The sequence below is a fragment of the Cyprinus carpio genome, chromosome A13 (assembly GCF_018340385.1).
Source record: "Cyprinus carpio isolate SPL01 chromosome A13, ASM1834038v1, whole genome shotgun sequence".
In the NCBI taxonomy this organism is placed as follows: domain Eukaryota; kingdom Metazoa; phylum Chordata; class Actinopteri; order Cypriniformes; family Cyprinidae; genus Cyprinus; species Cyprinus carpio.
Window position 1 is genome coordinate 1,323,902 of NC_056584.1, and position 18,696 is coordinate 1,342,597.

At 40.1% G+C, this 18,696-nt stretch overlaps 1 protein-coding gene across 1 annotated transcript in view; it reads right to left on the reverse strand.

Moving 5' to 3' along the window:
- LOC109075450 (collagen alpha-1(XXI) chain-like) overlaps window positions 1-18,696 on the reverse strand; it is a 103,701-nt gene that overhangs the window by 34,378 nt on the left and 50,627 nt on the right. The window contains exons 18-19 of the mRNA XM_042768288.1: window positions 2,629-2,673; window positions 2,306-2,359 (exon numbers count right to left, since the gene is read on the reverse strand). Coding sequence (XP_042624222.1) covers window positions 2,306-2,359; window positions 2,629-2,673 — 99 coding nt within the window. The remainder of the gene's footprint in view (window positions 1-2,305; window positions 2,360-2,628; window positions 2,674-18,696) is intronic.

Genomic DNA, 18,696 nt, shown 5'->3' on the forward strand with positions numbered 1-18,696 from the left:
AAATACCTCATTTGTAATGGATTTTATTGGTTTTGTCTTATCGTACCGGGACACGGCATCACAGTATGGTAAAATTTCCGTCACACACTTGAGGTATTCGGCCAATCACAACACACTGGATAGCTGACCAATCAGAGCACACCTTGATTTTTCAGAACGATGAGCTTTGTAAAAACTGACTCATTTCAGAAAGGCGGGGCGTAGAGGAGAAACAATAATGTGCAAATGTTTTTGAACCTTAAACCGCATAAACACATTTCATTACACCAAATACACAAAATAATGTTTTGTTTTTTGTATGATCATATTAGCCCGGTTCTGTCAACACTGCACTGGCTCCCTATCAAACATCGTATAGGTTTTAAAATCTTGCTTATTACTTATAAAGCCCTGAATGGTTTAGCACCTCAGTATTTGAACGAGCTCTTGTTAAATTATAGTCCTCCACGTCCGCTCCGTTCTCAAAACTCTGGCAATTTGATAATACCTAGAATATCAAAGTCAACTGCGGGCGGCAGATCCTTCTCTTATTTAGCGCCCAAACTCTGGAATAACCTACCTAACATTGTTCGGGAGGCAGACACACTCTTGCAGTTTAAATCTAGATTAAAGACCCATCTCTTTAACCTGGCTTACACATAACATACTAATACACTTCTAATATCCAAATCCGTTAAAGGATTTTTAGGCTGCATTAATTAGGTAAAACCGGAACCGGGAACAATTCCCATAACACCCAATGTACTTGCTACATCGTTAGAAGAATGGCATCTATGCTCATATTAGTCTGTTTCTCTCTTATTCCGAGGTCACCGTAGCCACCAGATCCAGTCTGTATCTAAGTCAGAGGGTCACTGCAGTCACCCGGATCCAGTATGTATCCAGCCCAGACGGTGGATCAGCACCTTGAAAGGACCTCTACAGCCCTGAAAGACAGCAGAGACCAGGACTAGAGCCCCAGAGACAGATCCCCTGTAAAGACCTTGTCTCAGACGACCACCGGGACAAGACCACAGGAAACAGATGATTCTTCTGCACAATCTGACTTTGCTGCAGCCTGGAATTTAACTGCTGGTTTCGTCTGGCCAGAGGAGAACTGGCCCCCAAACTGAGCCTGGTTTCTCCCAAGGTTTTTTTCTCCATTCTGTCACTGATGGAGTTTTGGTTCCTTGCCGCTGTCACCTCTGGCTTGCATAGTTGGGGACACTTCATTTACAGCGATATCGTTGACTTGATTGCAAATTATTGCACAGATACTATTTAAACTGAACTGAGCTGCATGATGACATCACTGAATTCAATGATGAACTGCCTTTAACTGTCATTTTGCATTATTGACACTGTTTTCCTAATTAATGTTGTTCAGTTGCTTTGACGCAATCTTTTTTTGTTTAAAGCGCTATATAAATAAAGATGACTTGACTTGACTTGACTTTAGCAGCATCATATAACCCCTTTAAATACTAGGTGCAGGTACACAAACTTTGAGCATTCAAGGTCGCCCTGTAATGGATATCAGTAACTGGATATGAGTAAATACTCTGATAATTCACAAATTACAGGTAAATTTAAACTGTCCATTATGGTCAATTCTCCCGTAACACTGTAAACCATGCAACTTGAAATCTATTAGGTGTATTGAGACAAGAGGTCAATATGTGACATTTACATTTAATATTGCTAAAACATGTTTTCACCATACTGTATGAATTCACAAGTCAGAGTTCAGTAAAAACAAAACTTCTTCACATGTGCTTGTGTTTCCTCTCTCCTAAGTTTGCATGCCTATGAATGGACGTGATTTGAGCACCAGTGTAGTTCAGTGCCAACACAGTTTTAGCTAACTTGCATCTTCTCCACACTGAAAAGTCTACATATTATGCAATTTCTTTTTCCGTTTAACAGTTTTATCTCAATTAAGACATGAGGGGTAGTTGAGTATGGAAGTCCATATTCAGAATTTGTGCTGTGCACTTAACCCCTCCGAGTGCACACACACAGCAGTAAGCAGTGAACACCAACACATCCTGTGAACACACACCTGGAACAGCCATTTTTTGCTGCGGCACCTTGTGAGCAATTCGGGGTTAGGTGCCTTGCTCAAGGGCACCTCAGTCGTGGGTGTTGAGAGTGGAAGAGAGCACAGTTAATTTAATCCCCCATCTACATTTATTTTTGGTACTGAGAATTGAACCTGTGACCTCTGGGTCACAAGTCCGACTCTTTAACCATTAGGCGACAACTCAGTGACATATTTCTGTATCATGATTTTTCAAGTGCTTACTATATTTTTAGATTTACTTACAGGGTCTCCAGGTGTACCTTTGGCTCCTTTTGGTCCTGGCAAGCCAGCTTCACCCTTTAAAGGAACCAACAAATATTCATTTTCAATATATTTAGGGTAGTTTAAGTTATGATAGTAGTGAGACGTATAAACTACAAAATGCATGCAGCTCACAACATTTTGTAAAAGAGCATGAGGCATAACCTCTAAACAACAACAAATGAGAAACAACACGACCACATAAGGACAGAAAGAAAGAAAGAAAGAAAGAAAGAAAGAAAGAAAGAAAGAAAGAAAGAAAGAAAGAAAGAAAGAAAGAAAGAAAGAAAGAAAGAAAACATCACCTTCATTCCCATCTGACCATCATTTCCAGGTATACCAGGTATGCCCTGAAAAAAAAAGAAAGAATTTAAAAAAGCATTTTTGCTTCTCAATTTTTCTTTAACAATGAGCATTTTCAAGAAATACTAATAAGATTTTAACAATCATTAACATTCATTAATGTCTTCAGCACTACTTTCACAAATGAGTGAGCTTCTTCTGTAGAGGTCTCTGTGTTCCTCCATGGATATGCCTTCCCAGACCATCACTGACCCACCACCAAACCGGTCATGCTGAACAATGTTACAAGCAGCATAACATTCTCCACCGCTTTTCCAGACCCTTTTACATCGGTCACACGTGCTCAGGGTGAACCTGCTCTCATTTGTGAAAAGCACAGAGCGCCAGAGCCGAACCTGCCAATTCTGGTGTTCAATGGCAAATTCCAGTCAAGCTACACAGTGCCAGGCAGTAAGCACAGAGCCCACTAGAGGACGTCAGACCCTCAGGCCACCCTCATGAAGTCTGTTTCTGATTGTTTTCTCAGAGGCATTCACACCAGTGGCCTGCTGGAGGTCATTTTGTAGGGCTTTGGCAGTGCTCATCCTGTTCCTCCTTGCACACAAAGGAGCAGATACAGGTCCTGCTGATGGGTTAAGGACTTTCTACTGCCCTGTCCAGCTCTCCTAGAGTAACTGTCTGTCTCTTGGAATCTCCTGCATGCTCTTGAGACTGTGCTGGGAGACACAGCAAGCCTTCTGTCAATGGCACATATTGATGCGCCATCCTGGAGGAGTTGGACTGCCTGCGTTGAGGGTTTTGACTGTGTGCCTATAGCAGTTTTGAAAATTAGTGTATAGACAATTGGAAAAGATTAGTGGGGAAAAAAAATGTAAGTGGCCTCCACCTGTAAAACCATTCCTGTTTTGGGGGTTTTCTAATGGTTGCCCATCTAGTGCACCTGGTGTTAATTTTATTAACACCAAAGCAGCTGAAATGAATTAACAACCCCCTCTGCTACGTAACTGACCAGATCAATATCCTAGAAGTTTAATTTACTTGATGCTATACTCTGATTAAAAAGTGTTTTTTGTTTTTTTCTGATTAAAAAGCAGTATATATATATATATATATATATATATATATATATATATATATATATATATATATATATATATATATATATATTCTTTTCTCAGAGGATATTGACAAAGAAGTAATAGAGTAAAATGATAACGACTTTAATGATTTGTCATAACTGCTTATTAAATCATAATGTACTGCAATACATCTGTTACATTTCATAAGTGGTTGTTTTTCAAGCTCTGTTTCAAGCCCAAGATTTCCCAACCCAGCATTACACATTTGTCAAACTCTTCCAAATAAAATACATGATTCAACTCATTAGCCTGTTAGTAAAGATTCCAAGACCTGAAATAAATGGCTAAGATAAGAGAGACATCTTAAATGTGTACAGTTGATATGCTGATCTACTGCTGTTTTACTCTGACAATGACCTTTTTTAAATGGCAAATGCCTTAGCAGTTCAATACACTGACGACTTGTCTCCAGACTTTGCCATGCAATTGCTAGCAATGCTTTTTAGGACAGTGTTTGAACTGAATTGAAGCTTACTGTTAAATAAAGTATGTAGACTGGGGGCCTATAACAGATGTTTGTGCATTATTACTGTTGAAGGATCCTTCTGCTATTGCTAAAATAACAATCAAATCGGAGCAATGGCACTTTTATTTCCTCCACATTAGACTAAATATTTATTCCTGCAGGAATTTTAGTCTGACTAAAAAATAACATCAAATTCTCACATTATGTAGCCTATATTATGTTTTTCAATAATAACGTCAAGTGGTCCTTGCTTAGGCAAGCACTACTTAGGGTTAAGGATTTCAAGCTCTGTTTCAAGCCCAAGATTTCCCAACCCTGTTTCTGAAGGCACACCAACAGTACACATTTTCAAACTTTTCCAAATAAAACACTCTCATTAGCCTGTTAGTAAAGACTCCAAGACCTGAAATAAATGACTTAGATAAGAGAGACATCCAAAATGTGTAAAATTGATGGGTCTCAAGGAACGACATTAGGAAACAGTGATTTAAACAAACCTTTGGCCCTGAGTAATACACTCTGGCATGAAACTTTTCACCATTTGTATTACAGACATTAAAGGCATCTCAGATCATGCGCCTTGTTAAGGAGAGGTGTTTTGTCACTCTCCTAATTGATCAGACAAATTTTATCTTATGGACAATAAAATTGGTGAAGAAAAATAAAAATAATTTAATTTGTCTCTCTTATCAAACACACCATATTTAGATCATCAGCTTGTTAGGAGAGCACTTCCTGAACTGAAGGGCCTATTTACACTTCAAGCGTTTTTACAGATTTCTCTTTTCAGCATCAGGACATCATCAGTGGTGTACAGGACACCCCCACAGTGCGTGGGGGCCCCTTCGCAGGACATTCTAAAAGGTATTCACAAATCAAACAGAAGGTGTTTATGCTTTGAAAAATGCAAGATGTGAAATTTGAAAAGGGTAAGCTTGCTTTTTTAAAACTTTTAAACTTCTTTTGATTTGAGCGCCACATTTCTGGAACACCGTGTCATGCTCGAGACACTGCAAAAGACACGAGACGCAAGCGCAAAGGAAGTGCAGTGGAGTGGAAAAACATGTGAAGAACTCTTAACACGGCTTAATAATGTTCTAAAACAACAACCAGGGAAAATCAGTTTTCTCTCACATTTCACTTGAAATAAATACTGTACTTCTAAGACAACCACACCGTAATTGAAGTGGATATTTTCACGCTTATCATAGCTTATGCATTAAGACAGTGAAATTAAAATATCAAAATCTGCAGAAGAGCTCAGAATATGAATGCAACGCGCCAAGTTTTACGTTAAGCGTTTACCTCCCACTGTAAAAAAGTCGTAACGTGCAGTTGTTAAAGAGCAGTTTCTACCAGTTCTTACTCTTAGATTTAGTTTTGTTGGTGTAACCTAATATATTTACAATGTTATAACATTTTTCAAACTATGTTTTAGAACAGAGGTAAAATTTTTCATAAGCTATTATTTTTATTTCATTGTTAGTGGTTAATGGCTTTATATTAATGGTTTATCAGTTTTAAACAATAGGTAACGTTGTTACCAATTTGATGTGGTGTGGTCAGTGCGAGGTGGTAACGACACACAAAGTTTAGTGTAAATATGTCAAAGCTTTGCAGAGGTACAACCTCAGATGCATTTTGTCATCATGCCATCAAATTTGTTGATGCAGTAAAACTGTTCCATCTATCAACTTGAATTCCAAGGCTTTTTTTTTTCTGGCATGGTCTGAAGATGATCTGAGCCAAATTTGGTGAAAGTCGGACCAACAATCTAGGAGGAGTTCGAAAAAGTAGGTTTTCAACATAAATCAAAATGGCAGACAGGAAGTTGGGGCAATTATGTCATAATTGGTATTGATGTTCTCAGCATGATCCAAAGAATCTATACAGACAAGTCGCATGACAATAGTCAAATTTAATCAAAGGTTATTATTAGCATTTTTGTTTGTTTGTTTGTTTTAATTTCATTATGCTTTTTGGCACAAGGTGGTGCTGCCAATAAACTATCTGAGTACCTTCAGGGCATGGTGCCAAAGACACATGCCAAGTTTTGTAATGATACACCAGTGCATTAATAAAATATAACATGTTTTGTCAAAATGGCCTATGCCCAAAATGTCTGACATTGGAACAGTGGGTACCAATTAACTTGGCATGCTGCTCCAAACGTAAAGAGACAAAAAAGACATAATTAATATCTCCTGACCACTAGGTAGCAGTGTGGTGAAACTGTGCATGTACCCTCAGATCATGGTTGTCAACACACACCAAGTTTGGGCTGAATACCATGTATTTTAGTCAACATGGTCTGAAGATATGGTTTAATTTTTTTTGAAAATCAGACAAACGGTGTAGAAAGAGTTAGAAAAAGTAGGTTTTCCAAAAATTCAAAAGGACAGAATTTTTTTATGAAAATGGAGCACATTTTTTCCAAGCCAAGGAATCAGAAGAAAACAAGAATTTTGTTTTTAGTCCTTACGGTTCAAAAGTTATTAGCACAAATGTGAGTGCAACTTTTAATGCGAGGCACAAGAGGGTTAGAATTAGAGATTCCAGATTTGGTGTGGTTAATGTTCAGACTGTTCTCTATCTTTGTGCCAAATTTCACAACTTTTTACCATACAGTTCTATGGGGTGCTATAGATTTCCTGAGTGGAGGAAGAGGAGGATTCAATAGGTGCCTACTCACCTTCATTACTTGGCCCCTAATAAGACAGTCACATACAAAATATGGCAATCGGTGGGTTGCAAGGACCACAGTTGGAAACCGCCGCACTAAAGAAAGGGTGCAGCTCATATATAAAGTTGAATGGGTGGGTTCTTTTCAACGTAGCCCAGAAAGCAACCACCAAGGACACCTTATAATCCACACATTAATGCTCTGGGAACCACCCAGTACACTCTAGCATCATATGAGCAAGTTATGCTAATGGCCTGTGCAAGTGGCACCGCCAATAAAACCTCTCTCAGGACATTCCCCAGATACAAGCATGCACCTTGTTAAGAATGATTTCCATATCATTTTGCAACATGTAAGGGACAGATTTTAGGTTATGGGCACACACTGTTTACAGTATGTTTTACTGGCCAGGTCTCCATAATGATAAAAAAGAACAAAAACATTATAATTATTATGTCGCCTCTAACGGTTGCTATGGGGAATGCCATCAGCGTGACCGGTGTCTGAAACAGGATGTCTAAACATGACAATCACATTGGCCAGCGACAGCCTCTGAAGTAGAGCCCTGCATTTCAGCCAACTTTCACCCAACTTTTTTACGGCCCTTGGGCCAATTTTCACGTCATAGTTCAGACGCGGGCCGGGCCTCAGGCCTGTTTTAGGCTTCTCGTTATTTTTATATTTTAGACATCCATCAATTAGTGATGAAAAAAAAATTGCCCGCTGGTGGAAATAACACGAGACCATGCTACCTCGACTGTCAAGAGCGGCTCGACAGTGTTTATTGTCCAGCCAGCAGCAGTATGGTGCGTGCCGTCAGCGCAGCTGAACAGTTCTGCATTCAAATACACACAATAGGCTTAAGCTTGCAGCTAAGCACTGGCAAAAGTAATTACCATAAATGTGACGGGGGAAATAGTAAGGAGATATTGGAATTATTTTCTAATAAACTAGTGTTTTCTGAGTCTGTGTCGCAAGGATGAAGTTGCCGATCCTGATTTGCCATCTCCTCATTAGACGCACCTTTAGAGAGAAGTGCATCTTTACGGATTATGAATATGATTATAATGTTTTTGTTTTCGATTTTGTTTTATTTCTTTAAGTAATCATTTAAATCTTATATATATATATATATATATATATATATATATATGTAGCAGTTAGAGGGAGGCTAGAAGGCCTGACAACCTAATGCTGCTGCAGCCAGAGCTCTAGGAAGCAGAGTAATCAGCATGATGACCCTTTAAAGTAAAAGGAGTACTAAACCTGCTCAACTATGCACACGATGGAGCTGCCAGGAGCAAGTACTCAGCATAATGGACCTCAAAGTAAGTGGAGTACTATCATGCTCACCACCTTAGGAAACAGCATACATTCCAAGATGGCAGCGCATCCACACACAGCGGCTTCTCTCGCTCCCATCAGAACAATGTTTTCGTGTTTTTTGTCTTGTGACTTGCAGTGTTTTTGTACGTCTTCATCGTCTACCTGTCTTTAAGCACGCATACAGGCATGAGGTTCTGCTGGATGTCGGCAGAACCACATTTTTAGAGTTAAATTCCACACACGCGGAAGAGCTGTGGGACCTCGGTCTTCTCCGGAGGCCTACACCATTACCGACCCACACTACTGCATTTCGCCCACAGCTAAGGTGCCACAAGCAGTGTGACAGTTAGCAGAAGAGGGGTAAGCATGGAGGTATCTGGGCTAGGCTAACAGCTAACCCACACAAGCCAGCTATCCCCACCATTGTACTGGCTAATGTACGCTCTTTGGACATTAAACTGGACTACATCCGATTACTACTCTCAACTTAGAGGACTGTAAGAGACTGTTGTGTTTTTGTGTTCATGGAAACATGGCTTAGCAACAGCGTTCTCATCATAGCTGGGGATTTAAACCATTTAGACTTAAAGAGTGTGTTCCCAAAAATACACCAACACATTAACTTTCCAACATGAGGCAATAACATTTTAGACTTTGTTTAAACCACACAGAGAGGAGCTTACAAAGCCTTCCCCCTCCTCCACCTTGGTGCCTCAGACCACATCACTGTCATGCTAATGTCTGCATACAGACCGCTTGTTAAAGTCACCAAACCAGTACACAAAAAAATTCAAGTGTGGCCGAAAGGATCGTCAGAGGCTCTTCAAGACTGTTTTGCCACCACTGACTGGAATATGTTTAAGCAGGCTCCTTCAGAGCTGGAGATGAGGTGGGCCTGAGGACAGCTAGGGCCAACCTATCCCACGGCATCAGACAGGCCAAGAGAAAGAACTCAAGGAGGATAGCCCATCGTTTCAGCGACAGCAGAGACACTCAGAGCCTGTGGCAGGGGATACAGACTATTACGGACGACAAGCCCCCACCGCGGACATGTGACAGCAACATCTCCCTGCTGAACGAGCTGAACACCAACTTCACTTGCTTTGAGGAACAAAACAGCACCACTGCACAGAAGACTCCACCTTCTCCCGGTGACGAGGTGATGACACTGACCCCAGACAGCATGAGGAGATCCTTCAGCTGGATCAATGCACGCAAAGCTCCGGGTCCTGACAACATTCCTGGGCGTGTACTGAGAGACTGTGCAGTGGAACTCACTGATGTCTTCACAGACATTTTCAACATCTCGCTTAGTCAGGCTGTTGTTCCCACATGTTTCAAAGCTACCACCATCGTTCAAGTCCCGAAGAAGCTGTCTCCATCCTGCTTCAATGACTACCATCCAGTTGCACTTACTCCTATTCACATGAAGTGTTTTGAACGGCTAGTCATGCACCATATCAAGTCTGCCCTCCCCCCTCCCTGAACCCCTTCCAGTTTGCACATCGGTCCAACCACTCGACAGCTGATGCCATCGCAACTGCCCTCCACTCATCACTCACACATATAGACTCATACGTCTGAATGCTGTTCATAGACTTCAGTTCAGCATTCAACACAATCATACCTCAACAGCTCATTTACAAACTGGTCCAGCTGGGACTCAACACTTCGCTGTGCAACTGGTGAGCAGCACCAAGTTCCTGGGTGTGCACATAACAGAGGACCTTTCCTGGACTGAAAACATAGCAGTACTGGCCAAGAAAGCACAGCAGCATCTCTACTTCCTCCGCAAACTGAGAAGAGCTAGAGCCCCAGCCCCAATCATGTGCACCTTCTACAGAGGCACCATCGAGAGCATTCTAACGATCTGCATCACTGTGTGGTATGGCACCTGCAACGCATCCTGCTGGAAGACCTTTCAAAGCATAGTGATAGCAATTGAGAAGATCATTGGTGTCTCTCTCCCCTCCCTCCAGGACATTTACAGAACCCGTCTCACTCACAAAGCCCTCTGCATTGCAGGTGATCCCACACACTCGTCACACAGCTTCTTCAGTCTGTTGCCATCAGGGAGGAGACTGCGGAGTCTCCAGGCCAGGACCAGTAGACTGAAGGACAGCTTCATTAAACAACTTCATTGAACTCACTCTCAAACTTGCCCCCCACCCCTTCCCTCTTCTGCCCCAGGCACCACTGAATTATGAACCCCACCCTCCAGGTCCCACATCCCCAGGTCCTTCCACTCCCCCCTCTCACTAACATACGATGACATGCACCAGTCACTTTGTGCAGCATTGGTCTGCTCACTACCTCATTCAGCATAGAACTGACGTCATTCTATTACCTCTTCAGTCAGTTCAAATAAAAGAACTGCTCTCTGAGCCCTTTGTCACTTTAATCAGACTGAATAAGCTTTTTTGCACTACAATATTTTTATCTGCACTGTTTGTTTACTTCACTGGTTTGCACTCTATCTGCCATGTGCCTTGCTCTGCTTTATTTAACTTTATTTTTATTTTTATATTTTTTTTTACATGCCCTTATTTGTATAGTTGTATTTTATATTTTGTATTTCATCTTTATCTATCTGGACTTTTAGGCTCTACTGTTAATGTTATCTGTATGCACCATGGGTCTGAGAGTAACACAATTTCAATTCTCTGTATGTATGTACTGAACATGTGGAAGAATTGACAATAAAGCAGACTTGACTTGACATACTCATGATAACTACCCTTACAAATAAGGGGAGTACTGCTAAGTAACCTAAAGGGCAGCTTATCAAGGAGCCTTAAGGAGCAAAGCACTCATCCTAACAACCCTCTAGAGTAGTGTACCAGCCCACAGGGGGCATTCAGAGAGCATTGTGGCGGGCTGGAAGGAATATTTTTGAAAGGGGGTGCCAAGATGTTCTTGGGGTGCATTTATTTAAGGCAAATTTACACCAAAGATGTTTGAGCTTAATTTTGCAAAAGAAAATGGTATGCAAAAGCTATGGTCAATGGATGCATGAAAGCAAACTTTCCATATCTTTTTATCTAGTTAGCATGGTAGTGTAAACGCGTGGAGAGCATGAGAAATAGAACATGGTATCCATTTATTGTAGAATGCATTCAATGACAGAAACACTGATTATAATGGGTTCTATGTGCTTTAACGAGAACATGTCGTGCCGTTCATATCTGGTGTAGTAGTGTTACCTGTCTGTTTAGAGAAATAGGCCTTTTGTGTACATAGAAAAAGTCTTAGATCTTTGAGTTCAGCTCATGAAAACTGGGGGCAAAAACAAAAGTGTTGGGTTTATAATTTTGTTCAGTGTATATATATTAAATTATTTATTTATTTATTTATTTATTTATTTTGCTCCTTGGGAAACTAATAATAATGATATTTCAAGTCCAGTCAAATAAAATGTCATGAATGTCATGTGGCATGCAGTGACATTTTTTAAATTATATATGGGCTAATGTGGTCTGTTATTGTCAGGATTATGGACCTGTTTTGTTATATTTTGCCCCGGTTTCTGTTCCTGTTTGTCCTTATTTGGTCATGTTCCTGTCCTCGTTTAGTTTTATTATGTTCCATTGGTGTCACCTGTGTTCCCCTGATTGCCCTGTGTTTAAAACTCCTAGTCCAGGGATCCTCAAATCTGGCCAACAAGATCCACTTTCCTGCAGAGTTTAGCTCTATCCCTAATCAAACCCACCTAAACATGCTAATCAATGCCTTCATGTTCATTAGAAAATCACAGGTAGGCGAGTTTAACCATGGTTGGATTAGTGATTTTTGGAACGAGGTGAATTGGCCCACCAGGGTGTGATTTTCTGTTCTGTTTGTGTTTGTCAGGTCTACTCGTTCTCTGTGTGTGTTGCCTCAAGCTCCTATTGTGGATTATCTCCTGTGTTTCCTCGATTAAAGACAGCTCTTGTTCACTGGTGCCTCCTGCATGCTTCCACAAAATGGCTGAAGAATCCCTTGCTTCTGCCCCCAGCCTCCGAGGCCCGGACTCCGCCTTGGCCCATAGACCCAGAGGCTCCACCTCGGCTCAAAGCACCATCACCCATCGATCCACCAGCTTCACAGGGCTCCCTTGTCCTCCAGGCTCCGCCATAGTTGGGCATCGACCCTCCATCGCCTCAGGACTCCGCTCCTCTGGCTGCACCTCGTCGCTCCATCCCTCTGGCTCTGTTGGGCTCCTTCCTCCACCTCCAGCTCCACCTTGGACCTCAGTCACTCTGATGCGGATCTCCAGATCTCCACCTCCGCCTCGGTCGCCAGAGCCCTCGGCTCCACCCTGGCTCCCCGAATCCTCTGCATCCTCCTTGCTCGTTGGCTCTCCGTTTCCACCTCGGGCTCCTCCAACACTTGCTCTGCCGCCGTTGGTTGGCGGCCATTTCTCCTCCATAACTCCTCCCTCCATCAGCTCCACCGTGGGTCATCATTATGGCTGTGGCCTGGGTCCTGCTGTGCTCCTCCTGCTCCAAGTTCCTTCCGTTTCATCCCTGGCTCCTCCCTCCATCTTCACCTCCCTTGTCTCTATCTGCTGGCTCCCTCCCAGGTGTCCGTCCTCCTCCAGAAACTCCTTCCTTGTTCCCACCCGTGCTTTCTATTTGAATATATATTAAAATATATTTTTCCTGTCATGCAAAAGATTCATTACTCCAGCTTTCAGTGTCACATAATCCTTCAGGAAACATGTGGATTGTTGCTTAAGAAACATTTATTATTATTATTATTATTATTATTATTATTATTATTATTATTGTTATTGTTATTATTATTATTATTATTATAGCTGTTATGTATAGCTGAAAATGGTTGTGCTGCTCAATAATTGTGTGGAGGTGTTTTAATTTTTTGATGAACAGCATGAATATAAATATGAAATGGAATATAGAAATGAAAACTATTTGAAATGATTATTATTGAATTATTATGAAATTATTATTGAATTATTATTATTGAAATTAAATGTCTTTACCATTATTTTTTTTTTTCTTTTTATTGCACATGTACAATGCAAGACAAGGAACATCAACATCATAAGTCACACCACGCTGACATACTAAAAACAAAAGAAAGAAAGAAAAAGAAAGATTTTAAATTTTCTGGACTCATGACGAACAAAGATATAAATCAGGACAGCACTACAATAGTAACTATTTTGACAATAAGGAGCATACATTTCCCATCTTTTTACTTAGTTTTCTTTGAAGTATTTGAAAGCACACTTTCATTTACATTTCTTCTCTTTACATGTCATGTGTAAATGTGATATTTACTGACCAAAATTACAATGTTCAGTCAGAAAATACGGAATTCAGTGTGTTCTTAAAAACAGGGTATTTTCTTTTACTTTTTTTTTTTTTTTTTTTTTACAGTAAATTATTTGACAATAAGTGTTAACAATATTCATTTACAGAGTTCTTAAGCATGTTGGTGATTTTCAGTCCTTCGGCAATGTTTCTTCCACACTCTATCTGACATACACTGTTGCCCCAAATGTTAAAGAGATTGGTTAAAATTCCTGTTTAGAATATATCCACAGGAAAATTTATACAAAAGAGATTTCAGTTTGCTCTTCTTTTGCTGGAGTTTTTGAACACCCTTGAACACCTCCTGTGATTTATTTCTAAATTTTGGGTGAATGTTTTGACTGGCAGAAATTTGACAAGGAGGCTCATCAAAGAGAAAGAGCCAGCAACCTGCTATCCATGAAAAAAGTGCCCTTAAGGGCTCTGGACTGAATTTAGCACCATTCCGGATAGTAAAGTACTCACAAACAATCCTCAGGAGCAAGAGTGCAGTGCAACCAAGCTCCTAACCCTAGGGAGCAGAACATTTTGCAAAGCATGCCTCAGAAATTAGGAAGTACTAGCCAAGCTCAACCTAGGGTCCTCCAATAAGGAGGCTCACAAAGAGCCTTACAACGTGAAAGAGAAAAGGGACCAAAATAGAGGAGGCCAGCTCGCCTTACCACCAAAAAGTTAGAAAATGAGGGGAGGCTAGACTAGAGGGCCCGCTACCCAAAAAAAAAATTAAATGGATGCCTTTCGACTCATCATTTGCCACTTTTCCACTGCATGGTACGGCTCGCTTTGGTGCTTTTCCAATGCATGGTTCACTTTCTGGCACTTTTCCACTGCAAGGTACGGCTCGGTACAGCTTGCTTAAATAGTACCACCTCGGTTGATGTTCCAAGCGAGTCGTACCAATACTAAAATGTGACATGTTAACACTGCAGATCACTGATTGGTCAGAGAGAATCATCATTACCAGGTGTCATTAGATTTGCAACACGAGACATCAAAGCCGCTAGCTGAAACAAATACCACAGTATCGTTTGCATAACTTAAACAACTTGCTTTAAAAAAAGTAAAAATGAAAGAAAAAAAAAAGACTGACCCCTGTGTATAGCATGTTTATATCTCCTTATTAATTTTCATATAATTTATTTTGTGTGTCTCATGTTTACAATGACGTCACGGCAGTAGAGGCAGCGCAACTAGTCTATATTCCCACCCACTTTGAAGCGGTACTAATTGCAGTAGAAAAGCAAGTGAGCAATGCTGTACCAAGCCAAGCCATACCACGCAGTGGAAAAGCAAAGTGAGCCAAGCAGAGCTGTGCTGTGCAGAGTCATACCACGCAGTGTGAAAAATGCTGTTGATAGCCAGGATGTTCTAAGCAGTGGAAATGGAGGGTGAACAGTTTGCAGACTGAGAGGAGGCCTAACAACATTTAAGTGATTGCAAGGTTGACAAAGCTCAACTTTCCCCAAGGAGGCTCACAGAGAGCCTAAACAACTCAAAACTTCTATACAGGTGGAGGTCTAAGAAGTGGAGGCCTCAGTAGAAAAACTCTCCATAGTGAGCAGAAAGCTAAACGACTCTCCTGTGTAAAGGTAGCTAGCCAAGGAGACTCACAGAGAGCCTAACAACTTTGCACCACTGCCTGACGGGGGCAGACTATAAAAAATGAATGTCCCTACTCTCTCTGCATCTAAAACCTCAGAATTGTATGTTCCATATTATTACTCAATTCAGTATCTAAGAATTAGAAAAAGTACAGGAGAAGTTCTGAAAGGGAAAGCACTCTCCATCAGATTACTTCCATGCTCTGCCTACAATCCCCACGATCAATCATGTCTAGCAGCAAGACGTGGGAGATAGGTGATCAACTCTCATCCCTCAAGAGAGGTTCAAGCATAAACAGAGTTTCTCACTGTGACCGCATCACACAGCATGCATTCAACTCCCTCGAGATCCGAACATGCTCCATTCAAAGGCTAGATTCTCAAAATCATGCAAGAACAGAATCTGACATGAATGCATCGTTATGAGTATGTTCAATGTGCTCATGCAAAAGCTGACTACTATCCCTCAGGTGATAATGAAAGAAGAATAGGCTTCTTACCCCTCTTTCGGTCAGTCCCATGAACACAAAAGAATGAGCATATCCAGCTTCCTCGTGAGTAGAATGCACTACATTCAGCTTTTCACTGATAAATTCTCACAAGCACATTCAGCTCGCACGAGAACTGAATGTACGTGCTTCCCACCCAAACACACACAAACACAATCGTGTGTCCCCAGGTGTCAAAAAACTCGAAACGCTTGGCTGGGTGTTTCATAGTAGTCATGGTCTTAGCATGTTCACAAACAAATGGTCTCCTGAAAATGAAGACATGCTCTTCTAGTACCCTTTTATTCTAGGGTAGCACCAGTGGTGATGTCATAAGCAGTTGCCGATCAATGTTATTGTCATGTTTAGACGTGCTTCAGACACTGGTCACATTGACGTCATTCCCCATAGTGACCACTAGAGGACGCAGTGCGAGTTCCCCTGAAAGGGAACTGAAAAAAAGCTGACTTGATTTAATCTGCCAGGATTTGGCAGTGGACTCTGACCATTGTTTTACTGAAGCGAAAGAAGAATCAATGCATAAATGTTTTAGACAACTACTGTATTGCCAAGTACAATGTTTAGATGTCAGTACCACAAATGTTGATGCTGTAAATTGTTATTGGCAGGCACTTTTTGAGCAGGTCCTCGAACATTATCCACAGAGGGAAGATATAACATATACAGCAGAGCGGACATTGGACCTTTAACACACTCTTAAAAATATATGAATGCAATTGCATTAAACAACAAGTATTAAAATTTATTAACCTAGTACAAGAAGTTCTAAGAAAATCTCTAGCCTCATTTAACCCTGTACATCTGTGAGTAAATTATTAAATTTAGACCAAACAATGTCTGGCATTAGCCACTGGCTAATACATTTTTAGAGTTTAGTCAGCAGTGATTGAGTTTGTGACTAAGAATCACATATATTTTCAGTGTGTGTCCTATGACTGCTTTCCCAATCATGTTCCTGGAGCCCTCCAACACTGCACATTTTGCATCTTCTTAATCATACACACCTGATTCAGGTCATCAGATCATTAGCAGAGACTCCAAGACCTGAAATTAGTGTATTAGATGAAGGAGACATGGAAAATTTGCAGTGTTGTTGAGGTCCAGGAACAGGGTTGGGAAACACTGCACTTGAATACTGACTGGGAGTTTGACAAGAAAGAATGCATGAGCTCATTTACGAAGGCGTGAAAAGATTCATTCTAAATGTAAATATTTTTTGGTGCTTTCCCTCTTTGTCTTGACAACACACTGATATCAAATGATTCTCAGAATTCCCTCATGCTTTCACATGCTTGACTCACTGTCGCTTAGTTGAGAGCAGTTTCTTTCTCTCACACATATGCAAACATACAGAAAGCAAGAGATTCTTGCTTTCTTGTTTATTCCTTTAAAATGACTGAATGTGTTTGGAATTACTCATTATTTTAGTCTGTGATGTAAAATAAAGACTTTAAGGCTTTACTAATCAGAAGTGACAGGTGATTTCTTTCAGAAATGGGTGGTATTAATACACAAATGGCAATCCTGATGGCTAGTGCTTGTCTATCACAGTTCAACTTTTAATTTCTGCAAATCAGTTCAAGCGAAAGCAGAGGACCAGATTAATATTCAGGAACTCAGCAGTCTGTCAGAATTCAGTATTTTTATTTTTTATTAGACTGAATAACCAATAACGTCTCAAGCACTACCATGAGCCCATAATCTCATATGTCAAATTAATATTAATATGACAACTTTGTGATTAATTTATAGTTGCCATATTTTAGTTCTAATTACTAAAGTTCTTATATACCTCTGTACATACATACATTTTTGTTTTTCGTGTTTTGAGTCTTTCCAAAGTCTGGTAAGTACACAATCACACAAATAGCATGGGGGTTGTCATTTGTTTATTGTTAATTTTTTTATTTATATATGTTTGATATTTTGTCATTGAATGCAATGACATTAATCTAATTTAAGTGTATGAATGTTTAATTGTCTGGTGACAATTTATATAATTTTGATATAAGATCGGTTTATATAAGATATCATTAACCAACACTAAATGTTACCAGTTGCTCAGATACTTCATGGGGCCATTGTGTGTTTATGATTTTATAATTTTTTCTATACAGACTTATGGTAGTAATAATTTAAATAGCTTCCTCAGAGGTTGGATATGAAAGTAAAAGTTGGTCCAGTGGTTTATGAATGAACAGCAAAATAAACAATGTTTCACAATTTTAGCATATCCAACAAAGCCACCTTGGTGCATTTTCCATGATAAGTAGAAGCAGATGTTTGGTCCAAGTTTGCTCTGCAGGGACCAGTAAAACAACATGGAAAATTGTTGCAAAAAGTGCCTTCATTTTATTTCCCAAACTAGTTAAACGCAAACCCAGCCCACAGAACTGCAGTCTGAAAATCAAAGGGGGCATCATCACCTTGTCTATGCTTTGATAAAATATTTTGGTTACACTTTATTTTACAGTATGTCTATTTATAGTGTACTTCCCCATGAAAGTACTTGGCAGTATATGGCAACTAATACATGGGTTAAGGTTAGGTTTAGGGGTAGGTTCAGGGTTAGTACCTAGTTATTACCCAGTTATTGTAATTGTTATAATAAGTACATAGTACATACATGTGGAACAGGGCTGTAAAATAAAGTGCTAGCCTAGGAGGCCTAGGAGGCCTCCTATTTCTATACCTCTGTAATGCCAATAAAGCAATAAAAATAATCTGAAACTCAATTAAATTAAATTAATTAATCAGAATAGAATCTCACTAGCTATTGTATGTAAAATAGAGACCAAAAGTGAAGGCTGTCAGCAGCTGGTCAGCTTTTTTTTTTTTTTTTTTTTTTTTTTTAAATGTATTTTTTTTATTTTTTTTTTATAAACATATTGCACAGTTGTGCTCGGGGTGTAAAACTAAATGTAAATGCTGTCACACAAAGCTTGTACTCATTATTCCCAACCTTCAATTCAAGTCAGTCCCTGTGGAAGGTGTATATTATTAGACATTATAATGTGGGTTTTAGTGA